The sequence below is a fragment of the Solanum pennellii genome, chromosome 10, assembly GCF_001406875.1.
Source record: "Solanum pennellii chromosome 10, SPENNV200".
NCBI lineage: Eukaryota > Viridiplantae > Streptophyta > Magnoliopsida > Solanales > Solanaceae > Solanum > Solanum pennellii.
Window position 1 is genome coordinate 11,343,666 of NC_028646.1, and position 13,424 is coordinate 11,357,089.

General features: G+C 36.9%; 1 protein-coding gene across 1 annotated transcript; it reads right to left on the reverse strand.

Moving 5' to 3' along the window:
- Nucleotides 1-11,638: 11,638 nt before the first annotated feature.
- LOC107001836 lies at nt 11,639-12,571 on the reverse strand. Its single transcript, XM_015199797.2, has 2 exons — nt 12,367-12,571; nt 11,639-12,088 (listed from the first exon to the last, which is right to left on the reverse strand). The coding sequence occupies exons 1-2, from the start codon at nt 12,462-12,464 to the stop codon at nt 11,806-11,808; spliced, it is 381 nt and encodes a 126-aa protein (XP_015055283.1). The 5' UTR covers nt 12,465-12,571; the 3' UTR covers nt 11,639-11,805.
- Nucleotides 12,572-13,424: the final 853 nt, after the last annotated feature.

Sequence of the window (13,424 nt, forward strand, 5' to 3'; positions counted from 1 at the left end):
CCACATCACTTTTTAAAAAGCCCGCTTTAACCCCGTCCGCATCCAACCTGCCTCACGTTACCTTAAATCCGCCCTGCCCCACATAGCGTTAAACCACCCCATCCGCCCCACCACCATCCCTACTCTTGCATCACTTTACCCATTAAAAACATCACAAAAAACTACGGTCACAATCCAATGTATTAACATTTAAATGCACGAAGTTTAAACTCCCATACCTATGCTCTTGTATAACTTTACCCATTAAAAACATCACAAAAAACTACGGTTACAATTAATTATATTATCTTCAAATTTTTATTTGGCCATGAAAGATGATCAAATTTTAAAAATTTATTTCTAGAATATTTTCACGTTTCCAAAAATTTGATTTGAGAAGAAATTTCACTTTCACTCTTTAAACATCATTTTTTTCAAACAAAATACATGTTCAAATACAATTTTTAGTTATAAAATCACAACTTCAAATATTTACTTTTTGATATTTCTACTTCAGATTCTATGGCCAAAAGAAAGTTAAAAAGACCATTTAAAACTTTGGCATTTTATCACATTTATTGGGGGACAAAAACAAGAAGCTAAGTAAAAACTACTGAAAGCACCTATCCAGAAAATAAAAAGAAATAATATGCACGAAAGAATCACTTAAAGAAACAAACAAAAACATTTGAACCTACAGAGTTAAATAAATTTTAGATATTTAAATGACTTTAAATCATTTAATTAAAAAAAAAATTCTCCTTAAGGTTTAATTATTTTTAAATATAAAACCATAGTTTTTTTAACGATATTAATTAAAAGGGAAGTGTGCCACTTTTATAAATAAAAGAGAGTGCTAAATGGTCAGAAAATTATAAAAATTATACTACCTATTTTTTTTTTTGAAAAACAAATCAATCTTTTTTCCATTTTTTACTAATTTATATTAAAGATAAAAGGATAAAAATATTTTAAAAAGTAAAATTACATAAAAAAAAAAATCTTATTATGGCCAAATTCTGACCAAATGTTCTTGCCAAAATCTTTTTTCCTTTATAAATAATTGAGAGGTAAATAATAGTAGAACTTTGCATGCTATATATAGACTATATATAGTCTGTGTTAATGCAAGTTCGCTTTCAAGATTGAAAAGTTAAACGAAACAATCCTACATCATGTGGCTTCTAATTGATATATATAGTTTGCGAACCATAAAACTGAAAATAAGTTGGAAACCACTACTACTTGTAATATTTTATAATATAATCCACTCTTTAACTTCATAAGGACATAATATGATGACTTACTTATTAGGTTCCTTCATCTTCAAATTAGGTTCACATGAAATTTACATAAAGAGAGAATTAACAATTTATTCCAATAAAGTAATTATAACAAATGAGACGAGAATATAATTAAAAATTGTCTCTCAATTCAGACTTATTTTTTCTCACATTTTAAAATGATATCAAATCAAATAGAAGTCCTCTGATTAAATTTCAACACTGCTCATTATTGAAAAGAATTATCATGTGCTTGACTTATGAAAAAAGAATCAAACCTGACACGAAGAACTTGTTGAATATATAATTTTTGTTAAGAAACTACATGATAGAATGTAAGCTTTCACTTAACAAGTAATGGACCAGGTCCCTTACTTCAACTCAGAAAATTACCAGAAAGTTGAATGCAGTAAAATCAACACAATGATTTTACGTGGAAACCTCCTTGCTTAAGGGAGTAAAACCACGACCTGTCTCACAGGATTTTCAATCGTTTTCACTAATCTTCAAAAGCAAAAGCGAAACACGATTACACCAAATGTAAGAAAGAGTTATCAATCTTACCGTTAAGCAATAGACCTCTATTGCTCAACAAGCCAAAGTAGAAAAACAATCTACCCACTAAGCAATCCCACCTGGACAACCTAGACTTTTAACTCAACACACCAATTCCTTTATAGATTTAGGAGTGGTTTACAATTTAAGAACAAGAGAATAAATTCCTAAAACAACTAGACGAAAAGCTCCAGATGTTGCTGTTGTTCGAGGAATGATTCTGCCTTTTGCCTTTTTGTTAGCCTTTGCAAGAGTTCTTGAAAAGTGTTTATCAAGTTGCAAAAACTACCAAAAAGTGTTTAGGAAAGTGTCTTTTGTATTGACAAGTCCCTTTCCTAAACATCTTGCCATTGGTTGGAAAGGTCACACTTTCTGACGCCATCGGGAAGTGTGCACCTACTTTCTGTACTATCTCCAGCTGGCAGTCGACTGGCTCACTCTCAAGAGAGCCTGGTACCTCTACTAGGTCCCTGGGTTTGTTTCATCTGCAATACTTCAAACAAGACACCTGCAATACTCAAGTAGAAAACCCGGTACCTTTATGAGGTCCCTAAGTTTGTCAAATCATCAAAACTACAAATAACATTTTCCCCCTTTTTGATGATGACAAACAATGATATGATCTGAGATCTTCACCAGAGTCGTTCCCCCTGACATTGTATTCCCCCTTTCTGCATATTCCCCTTTTTCTTAATATTCCCCTTTAATGCATGTTCCCCCTTAATGTATGTTCCCTTTTATTTTGCTACTTACAGTTTACTTCCCCCTTTTGGCATCATAAAAAAGATATGCAGTAAACCATTGAGTCAACATAAATATTGTACAAGATCAGAGCTAATCAGCAATCAAACAGTAGAGGACAAGCATTCACAAAAGAAACTGGGAAGAACATCAAAGGAATAAAGTAACCAACAAGCCATTATAACATAATACATTAAAAGCAAACTAAAAATCCATTAACACGAGAATTTGCCACACAAAAAAAACAACACAAGGAGGGATTGATTGACAGGTTTAGGAAGAGGGAGGGGTCTTGGATAGGGACTGGATAACAAGAGTGAGTCGTGCATTAGCAGCATCATTATCCTGGATGGCCTTTTCTTGCAGGGCAGTTATCTTCGCCCTCAACTCCTTGTTCTCTTTCTCCAGAGCTTGTGCAGCTGAAGAACCAGGTCCCTCAGTTTGTGCAGTAAGAAGCTCTGCCTTGAGTACAGCAATTTCAGCCTCTTTACCACTCAAACGCACAGTGAGTTCCTCAGTCTCATGTTTAAGCTTATCCAGGTCCGCAAGAAGTTGTGCCATTTTGCTTTTTGGCAAGCCTCTGCCTTCAATGCACTCACATTCAACCAAGGTGTGCTCAGAGATGGTCTGCTTGACTGTCCCCACCTTTCCAATACCAAGAGGAATCTGAAAGTGTGTGAATACTTTAGTGAGAAAGTATCCATATCCCATTCCATGTACTCCTTTCCTCTCGATAACTGTCTTGTGAATGTGTTCAATCATAAGACCAGGAAGACTCAGAGCCTCAAAGCTGCACAGCATCTCCATGATGTACAAGTCAGCAGCAGTAGCAAGTGTTCTCTTTTCAGTTCGAGGGAGAACCACTTTGTTGACGAACTCGAAGACCAGCTGATACTCACTCTTCATGAGTTTCTTATATATCCCAGCAACCTTGGTTGTGGGAGTCTTTGAAATCAGAGATGCAAATTCTGAAGAGCAAGTTTTCTCCTGCACGGACCGGGTCCCCTCAGTAGGCACTCTGAGTATTTTGCCCAACATCTCCTCATTTAAAGAAATGGCAATATCGTTCACACGTGTGAGGAGACTCCCATCCTCCAGAAATTGAACATTGTAATAAAACTCACGGACCTCTTCTTCATGGAGGATGGGGGATTGCTTGTTGAACAGGTGCAACCAAGACTGGATCTCCACCATGTCGTGCAGAGAGTCCATGCCTGGAAGAGTGATAATCCCCATATCAAACACTCTACCAGCAAGAACTGCTTGGTTCCTCAGACTGTCAACTATTTCCTGCATGTTGACATTCTCACTTTTCTGGGCTTGAGAACCAGGTCCCTGTGTCCGCTTTCTCTTCCTTTCAGTTTTCTTCCCTTTTGACTGTGACTTCTCAACCTTCTTTGTAACCACTTCTCTTTTCTTTTCTGACTTTTTCTTGTCACTTTTCTTTTCAACCTCTTCCCCAGACAACTCAACCAAATTTTCTTTGGGTATCTTAAAGTGTGATACCTTGAAAGTTCGTGCACTTCTGACTGCGGCAGCAGATCGTGCACTTGCCTTCAAGGCATCCCCCATTAATTTCTGTGCAGCAGACCTTGTATTAGGTCTTCTCTTAGGAGCCTCCTCCACAACCTTTTCTTTCCCTTTTCTACTCTCCACCCTCCATTTTAAAGGTTCTTCTTTACTAGCAGATTCAGATGAAGAAGAAGAAGAATACCGCCCTAAATCTGGGGTTTTGTCAAAAATGGGTTGAGAAGGCCTTACCTCTTCTCTTTCAAGAGCAACAGTGTGTTCTGTTCTGGCCTCTTCCCTCATCATTGCAAGACTCTCAATCACGAGTTCCTCACTCGCTGCTAGAATATTTGACTCTGAAGCCCTGTGTTTTGGTAGATCTCCCTCAAACATGTTGTCAGGCAACATGTCTTCACAAGTACCAGGTACTGTAGAAGTGTTTAGATCAATGGAGAAGAACGGGTTATCTGGAGCATTTTGTGAGGGACTGGGTGGGAGAGGAGTGCTGGCTGGAGCAGGTGTTGGAGAATAGAAGGCAAGAGGTGTAATTTCATCAAGTGTGCCCAGCATTTGCGTCGAAGAAGATGACGAGGAAGACATGGTTACGATACAGGAAGAACTCAAGAGAGAAGGAAGACAGATTTGCCTTTGAATGTGAGAGGTCTTTGTGATAAATGAGAGAGATAAAGTTTCAAGATGAATGAGAGTTTCAGGAGAAAAGACCCCTTTTTAAAAGAAGTGAGAAGGTGCCAGGTCCATTGATTAGACGCGTCGTTTGAGAGAAAAAACGATTGGACTGATCGGTCAGAGTAACCGATGACTGACACGTGGCATTTTCAACGGTCAAAATTTTTAGTTTAAACTTAATGTAAAATGCTAACCTGGACAGGTACCAGGTACCATGATAGAGTTTAACTTCATTCCTTAATTGTTCTAACCTCTTCTTTTTGCTGAGCAGATCCCTATTGAAGGTATACCTACGAAAGGTACAAAAATGATCTTGAGCAAATATTTAAAATTCACACAAAGGATACCTGCACAACAGTTCTAACCATCGAGGGAATATTTCTGTTTGAAGCTAAAAACATCACTTGGAGATCAACATCCCCAACTTCAGCCGATTTCTCTCAAATTGGTCCTTGCTGAGAGCCTTGGTGAAGATGTCTGCAATCTGTTCCTCCGTTGGACAGTATGTGAGCACAATATTTCCCTTCTCAACATGATCTCTCAAAAAATGATGTCTAACATCAATGTGCTTTGTTCTCTTATGATGAACTGGGTTTTTTCCCATACTCACAGCACTGGTGTTGTCACACATTAGAGGGATTGCTTTAATGTGGATTCCAAAATCTTCTAAGTGTTGCCTGATCCACAGCAACTGAGAACAACAAGCTGCAGCAGCTACATATTCAGCTTCAGCAGTTGAAAGAGCCACAGAGTTCTGCTTCTTAGTGCCCCAAGAGATAAGTGAAGATCCAAGGAAATGAGCCATTCCAGAGGTGCTCTTCCTGTCAACTTGATAACCTGCAAAATCAGCATCTGCAAAACCAACCAGATCAAAAGTATCACCTGCAGGATAAAAGAGAACCAGGTCCCCTGTTTTCTTCAGGTATCTGAGAATGCGTTTTGCAGCCTTCAGGTGTGAATCACGAGGACATGCTTGAAACCTGGCACACATTCCTACACTGTAAACAATATCAGGTCTGCTAGCAGTCAGATATAGCAGGGAGCCAATAATTCCTCTGTACATTGTCTGATTCACAAGGGGATCAGATTCTTCTACTATCATCTTGGAATTTGTTCCCATAGGAGTGTCAATAGGTTTGGAATCAAACATGTTGAATTTCTTCAAAAGCTCTTTGATGTACTTCTCCTGGCATATTGAAATTCCATTTGATGATTGCTTGATTTGCAGTCCCAAGAAAAATGTCAGCTCACCCATCATGCTCATTTCAAACTCTCTTCCCATTAGTGATGAGAATTCTTCACACAGGTGTTCTGAAGTGGCTCCAAAAATTATGTCATCCACATAAACTTGAATGATAAGCAATTCTTGTTCCCTTTTTAATAAGAACAAAGTATTGTCTATCTTGCCTCTTTTGAAATCATTCTTCAACAGAAATTTTGACAGCCTTTCATACCATGCTCTTGGAGCTTGTTTCAGACCATATAGTGCCTTGTTTAATCTGAACACATGATTTGGTAGCTCTGTATCTTCAAAACCAGGAGGTTGCTTGACATATACTTCCTCCTTGAGATCTCCATTCAGAAATGCACTCTTCACATCCATTTGATACAGCTTGAATCCCATAAAAGCAGCAAAAGCTATTAAGATTCTAATAGCTTCCATTCTGGCAACCGGTGCAAAAGTCTCATCATAGTCAATTCCTTCTTCTTGATTGTATCCTTGCACTACCAGCCTGGATTTATTTCTAGTAATAGCTCCACTTTCATCAAGTTTGTTTCTGAATACCCACCTGGTTCCTATTATTGTTCTGCCTTCAGGTCGAGGAACCAGGTACCATACCTTACTTCTTTCAAACTGATGAAGTTCTTCTTGCATAGAGTTGATCCAGTCTGCATCACTTAATGCTTCTTTAACATTCTTAGGCTCAATGGATGATATGAATGCTGAGAATGCAACTAGATTTCTTGTTTTTGATCTAGTTTGAATTCCAGAATTCAAGGGAGAGATGAGATTATCAAGAGGATGTGATGAACTATGCTTCCATCCTGACCTTGCAGCAGACTGATTTGGCAGACCATCATGATCTTCTTCATCAGGAGTGACATCATCTTCTGGGGGTTCTGATGTACTCTGGCTGGAGTTTTGAGTAGTACCAGGTACCCTATCATCCTGTTCAACCTCAGCATCTTCCTCAGGTAGACTGTGATTCTGATCTTCACAATCATTTTTCAGTTGTTGATCTGCATCAGTTTGAGCGCCTTCAATCTTCTTGGATGTTAGCATTTTTAGCACATCATCATCATCATTTGATCCATCACTCTTCAAGCTTCCATTTTCATCAAAAACAACATGAATGCTTTCTTCAATGCATTGTGTTCGCTTGTTGAATATTCTGTAGGCTTTGCTGGATGAAGAATATCCAACAAATACTCCTTCATCACTTCTGGGATCAAATTTTCCCAGATCATCCTTCCCATTGTTCAGCACAAAACATCTGCATCCAAAGGCTCTAAGGTAATTCAGCATTGGCTTCTTGTTGTTGAGTAGTTCATAAGGAGTCTTGTTTAGCACAGCTCTTATTAGACACCTGTTGGTAACATGACATGCTGTGTTAACAGCTTCAGCCCAGAAACTTTGAGGAAGATTTGATTCAATAATCATAGTTCTGGCAATATTCACCAAGGTTCTGTTCTTCCTCTCCACTACTCCATTTTGTTGAGGAGTTCTTGGAGCAGAGAAGTTGTGGCTTGTACCATTTTCCATACAGAATCTATCGAGAGTTGAGTTTTCAAATTCTGTCCCATGATCAGATCTAATACTGCAAACAACTTGATTCAATTTGGTTTGAATCATTTTGAAAAATACCACCAACTCATCAGCTGTATCTGCCTTTGATCTCAAAAATCTCGTCCAGGTGTATCTTGAATAATCATCAACAATCACCAAAATATACTTCTTGCCATTTCTGCTTTGAATCTTCAAGGGTCCACACAGGTCCATATGCAGCAACTCTAAGGTTCTTGATGATGTTACCTGATTCTTGGGCTTGAAAGATGATCTGATTTGCTTTCCTTTGACACAAGCTTCACATATTTTATTTTCAGCAAACTTCATCTTAGGCAACCCTCGGACCAGGTCCTTTGAAATCAATTTATTCAATAAAGATGAACTCACATGTCCCAGCCTACGATGCCAGAGATCAGCATTTTCATTTTGAGCACTGAGACATGTCAAGTCATCTCCATGAGAGATTTCCAAGTTTGCCACATACATATTTTTACTTCTGTGTGCAGTGAGAATTACCTTGTTTGTAGTTAAACTCACCACAGTGCATTTCTCAGAAGTAAACTTGACTTCATTTCCTTTATCACAGATTTGTGAAACACTCAGCAAGCTGTACTTCAAACCATCCACATGGTAAACATTGTCGATTGAATCTTCAAGAGATCTTCCCACTTTCCCAACTCCCAAAATGTACCCCTTCTTGCCATCGCCAAATGAGACTCCTCCTCCTTGGAGGGTCTTGAGTGAGAGGAAGTTATTTACATCACCAGTCATATGTTTAGAGCAGCCACTATCCATATACCAACACTGACTGCTGCTCCTCTCACTCACCTGCACCAAAAGTCACTTGTTAAGCTTGGGAACCCATTTCAGCTTGAGTTCCCAGTAGGCAGACAAAGGAGTGATCAGATTGTAATTTGCCCAATACGGTAGACTTTGAATCCTTCTAACAAAGGACCTAGGAGCAGGAACAGATTTTTTCTTTGAAAATCTGTGAGTTGGGACAGATTCTGTAGGACCAGGTCTCTTATTTGGTACATTCTGTCTTTCAGCATAATTAGAGTATCTTTCACGAGAGTTTTTCCAGCTGACACACTCTTTTTTCAAATGTCCATTTTTTCCACAATGCAGACACAACAGATTATCAGACACAAACACATACTTACTGTGAGGATTATAAGGAGGACTTATGTTTAGACTTCCTAGTCCTTTCTTATTGAAATTACTCTGACTTGTCACATTTGACAATAACTTTGATGATTTGGTCCACTTAAGAGAATTTTCAAGTTCCTCCTTAAGTTTAACAACATCCTGTTCTAATTTGTTATTCTTTTCAAGTGACAATCTGAGATTTGTCTCAGAGTTTTTCAATTTTTCCTCAATTTCAGCTTGCAAGCTATTTGGCTCTCCATTTAGTTTTTCAGCCTTTTCAGTAAGCTCACTCAACTGATACTTAAGTTCAGAATTATTTAACTCTAGAGACACCATTTTTGCCATTGTCTCTTCAAGTTGAACTTTGTTTTCAGAAAGAATTTCAAGTTCAGCATTAATGGCATCTCTTTCAGATGTTAGCTCTATCACAGAATCTAACATGACTTTTGACAAGGTTCTTAATTTCTTAAGAGAATATTTATCCAAGTCAATTTTCATGTCAAGAAGAGTTACCTGATTGTTCTCTTCTTCATTTTCTGTGTGTGCCATGAGAGCAAACATTTCATTGAAGACAGTTTCCTCCTCATGCACAGCAACCATAGACACATCTTTTGACTCATCAGGATCTTCTGAATCACTTGAAGAATCCCCCCATGCAGCAAGAGCCCTTTTTACAACCATATCAGCAGCAGCTTTACGATCTCTGTTTCCAAGTACCAGGTCCCTTCTGTTTTCTTTGTCACCCCTGTGCTTTTGATGTTCCTTGTTTTCAGTCTTGAGCAAAGGACACTCTCTGATGAAGTGCCCAGATTTTCCACACTTGTAGCAAGTATCACCTTGAGCAGTATTTCGAGTCCCATTAGTTCCCTTTTTATACATTTTGTTTTTTCTCACAACCTTTTGGAATCTACTGATGAGATATGCCATATCATCATCATCACTTGAATCTTCTTCTGATTTATACTTTAACATCAGAGACTTGTCCTTCTTGACTTCCTTTTTTGACAAATCATAGCTTCGATTCATCTCATGTGTTTTAAGATTTCCAATCAACGCATCCATGGTCAGCACTTTCAAGTCCTTGGCTTCTGTAATGGCATCAACTTTGCTCTCCCAAGACTTTGGAAGAATTCGAAGCACTTTTCTGACTTGTTTGGTCATGCTTATGGGTTCACCCAGACTTTTCAGCTCATTTGTAATGGAAGAGAACTTGGTGAACATCTCATGTATTGTTTCACCTTCCTTCATTTTGAAGTTTTCATATCGTGAAGTGAGCATGTCAATCTTGGATTCTTTGACTTGTTCAGTTCCTTCATGAGCCGTCAACAAGCTATCCCAAATCTCTTTAGCAGACTCACAGGCTGACACTCTGTTGTACTCATCAGGTCCTATCCCACAGACCAGAAGAGTTTTAGCTCTGAAACCCTTTTCAATCTTTTTCCTGTCAGCTTCATCATATTTCTGCCTGGGCTTTGGAACAGTAATGGTCTTTTCTCCATCTTTTTCTTCCATCATGGGAACAAAGGGTCCATCTAATATAATATCCCATAACTCGCTATCTTCAGCCATGAGATAGTCATGCATTCTAACTTTCCACCAACTGTAGAAGTGTCCATTGAAACGAGGAGGTCTGTGTGATGACTGACCTTCTTCGAGGTTAAGTGGAGCTGCCATTCTTAGAACAAAATCACTTCCTTGGTGTTAACCAAATAGGTAGTGCCTGCTCTGATACCACTTGATAGAATGTAAGCTTTCACTTAACAAGTAATGGACCAGGTCCCTTACTTCAACTCAGAAAATTACCAGAAAGTTGAATGCAGTAAAATCAACACAATGATTTTACGTGGAAACCTCCTTGCTTAAGGGAGTAAAACCACGACCTGTCTCACAGGATTTTCAATCGTTTTCACTAATCTTCAAAAGCAAAAGCGAAACACGATTACACCAAATGTAAGAAAGAGTTATCAATCTTACCGTTAAGCAATAGACCTCTATTGCTCAACAAGCCAAAGTAGAAAAACAATCTACCCACTAAGCAATCCCACCTGGACAACCTAGACTTTTAACTCAACACACCAATTCCTTTATAGATTTAGGAGTGGTTTACAATTTAAGAACAAGAGAATAAATTCCTAAAACAACTAGACGAAAAGCTCCAGATGTTGCTGTTGTTCAAGGAATGATTCTGCCTTTTTGCCTTTTTGTTAGCCTTTGCAAGAGTTCTTGAAAAGTGTTTATCAAGTTGCAAAAACTACCAAAAAGTGTTTAGGAAAGTGTCTTTTGTATTGACAAGTCCCTTTCCTAAACATCTTGCCATTGGTTGGAAAGGTCACACTTTCTGACGCCATCGGGAAGTGTGCACCTACTTTCTGTACTATCTCCAGCTGGCAGTCGACTGGCTCACTCTCAAGAGAGCCTGGTACCTCTACTAGGTCCCTGGGTTTGTTTCATCTGTAATACTTCAAACAAGACACCTGCAATACTCAAGTAGAAAACCCGGTACCTTTATGAGGTCCCTAAGTTTGTCAAATCATCAAAACTACAAATAACACTACACACTTCAATAATATACTCATTTATTAATAATATATAAGGATATTTAACTTGCTTTACATACCATGAATTTTTTGGCCACAAAGAATCAAAGGTGCATATGATTCTCCCAGAAAACAAAAGATCATTAATTTATACGATCTCAATTCAGAGGCGAAACTAGAATTGTTAATAAGCGGTTTAAAATTTATAGAAATATAATTGAAGAAATTTAACATCTACTATATATACATATTAACTTATTTTAATTCATGTATAAATATAATATAATTTTTCGTCGAATAGGGTTCGGATGAACCCCGTAACTCCGCCCCTGTCTCAAGGTATCATAGACATTTATCATCTTTCATAAATGAGCTGAATCATATAGTTTACATATCTGCTGGCCATGAAATCACGATATCAAATAAAGAATTTAATAGCAATAGAAAATATGGATACAAAATATTGAACACCAAAAATTATACTGCCACAAAATTTCGTTTTGACTTAATTATTTGTAGAAATTAATAGGCAAAAGAAACACACTAAATAAATTAAAACACTTGCATTTATTATTTTTTAACACATAACATCTTTAAGAAGCTTGTATCTACGAGTTGCTGTCTTTGGTGAAGGACTCCCATTATGATTCATTTTTGCCTTTTCAGTAGTACCCCTTTCTTCCCCTTTATCATCGTTTTGCTTGATTTTATTATCTCCCGAATATTCCGATCTATTGACCATTCCGAAATTATCATTTATTAGTTTCCGAGCTCCGTTTCTCAAGCTTGGTCCTTCACTTTGACACCAATCACACACTTGTATTGACTCGGACGATTCGCTGTAGTAGTTGCTACAATACCTGTATATATGGATTTAAAAAATTACATAATAGATCGAGTATGATATCTTTTGCAAAAGAAAATATACTAATCTCAACGGTCATGTTTGGCTAGCTACAACCAAGGAAAAAGAATAAGTCAAAAGAGATTAATAAAAGGTCATGGACCAAGCCAAGTTATGAACTATATATATAAAGAATAATGTTAAGACGATTTGATACACAAAACAAGAAATTGAATGATGAAAATGAAAAAATTAAGTAATTTGGAGTAAGAAAAGTGATATGGGAATACATACGAGTGCTGAAACCGGTGGTGACACTTGGAGCAACGAAAAAGTTTGTCCGGAAAGCCCACATCACCACACATGGAGCACACTGTTTGAAGATCCACCATTTTCGACGAGACGAAATATTATTAGCTCTTGAGACGCATTTGTGTGAGTATCTTATATTATTTATTTATATTGAGAGAGAGAAGAGAAAGATGGACATGGTTGAAATTTATATATATATTGAATATTTTATGTATAAACAAACAACATTAAATTTGAAATTATTAAAAAATAAAAGAAAAATGTACGACTAACTATATTAATGTGAGTGTGATATGCGTACAGGTAGACCACAGGTTGCTTGCAGTCGTTTTCAGTTGAGGGACAGGTGATGTGAACCTTAAAACTCTAATTTTGAAATGACAAATATGTCCCTTATTACACCAAATTCCAAACATTGGAATCATCCCAATCAATAAATAAAAAATATGTACATGTCTAAATTTTTTTATTGTCATTCAGTCATAATTAATAGTTTTACCTAGTTAAATCACTTTGTCAATAATAATATATTAGATATACTACTTAATTAGACATACGTTACTATTATATATAATAATGTTATATCTGCTTTTAAACAATTGCATATATTATTATTTTTAATAATTTATATCATATATTATTTAAGATACAATAAGATTCCATATATCTTAAAGTTAGGATTGAGTGATTATCTTCTTAATCCAAATAAACCACTTTCTTTTAACTCTCTTCTCACATATATATCATTTAATTATATCTTCTTCTTCTGATTCAAAATTTCCACCATATAATTTTATTTCGACATACTAATTTACTATCTTCTTCTTAATATATCATTATCATGACCGACAAAATATCATGACCGACAAAATATCATGAACCGAAACCTTATTCTGCATTGTTCCTTCCTGATGAGACCAAATCAAACCAACTTTTACAAAGAAAGCTTTTCAAGTTAATCGATGGATCGACCAAATAGTTCAAAATCATCGTCGAAGACTCCACAAACTCTTTTTATTGAAATCATGGATATTTCTAGG

Coding starts and splice junctions, on each gene's coding strand:
- LOC107001836 (XM_015199797.2), bottom strand. CDS start 12,464: ATGGTGGATCTTCAAACAGTGTGCTCCATGTGTGGTGATGTGGGCTTT. Junction 12,089..12,366: donor CACCACCGGTTTCAGCACTC/GTATGTATTCCC, acceptor CCATATATACAG/GTATTGTAGCAACTACTACA.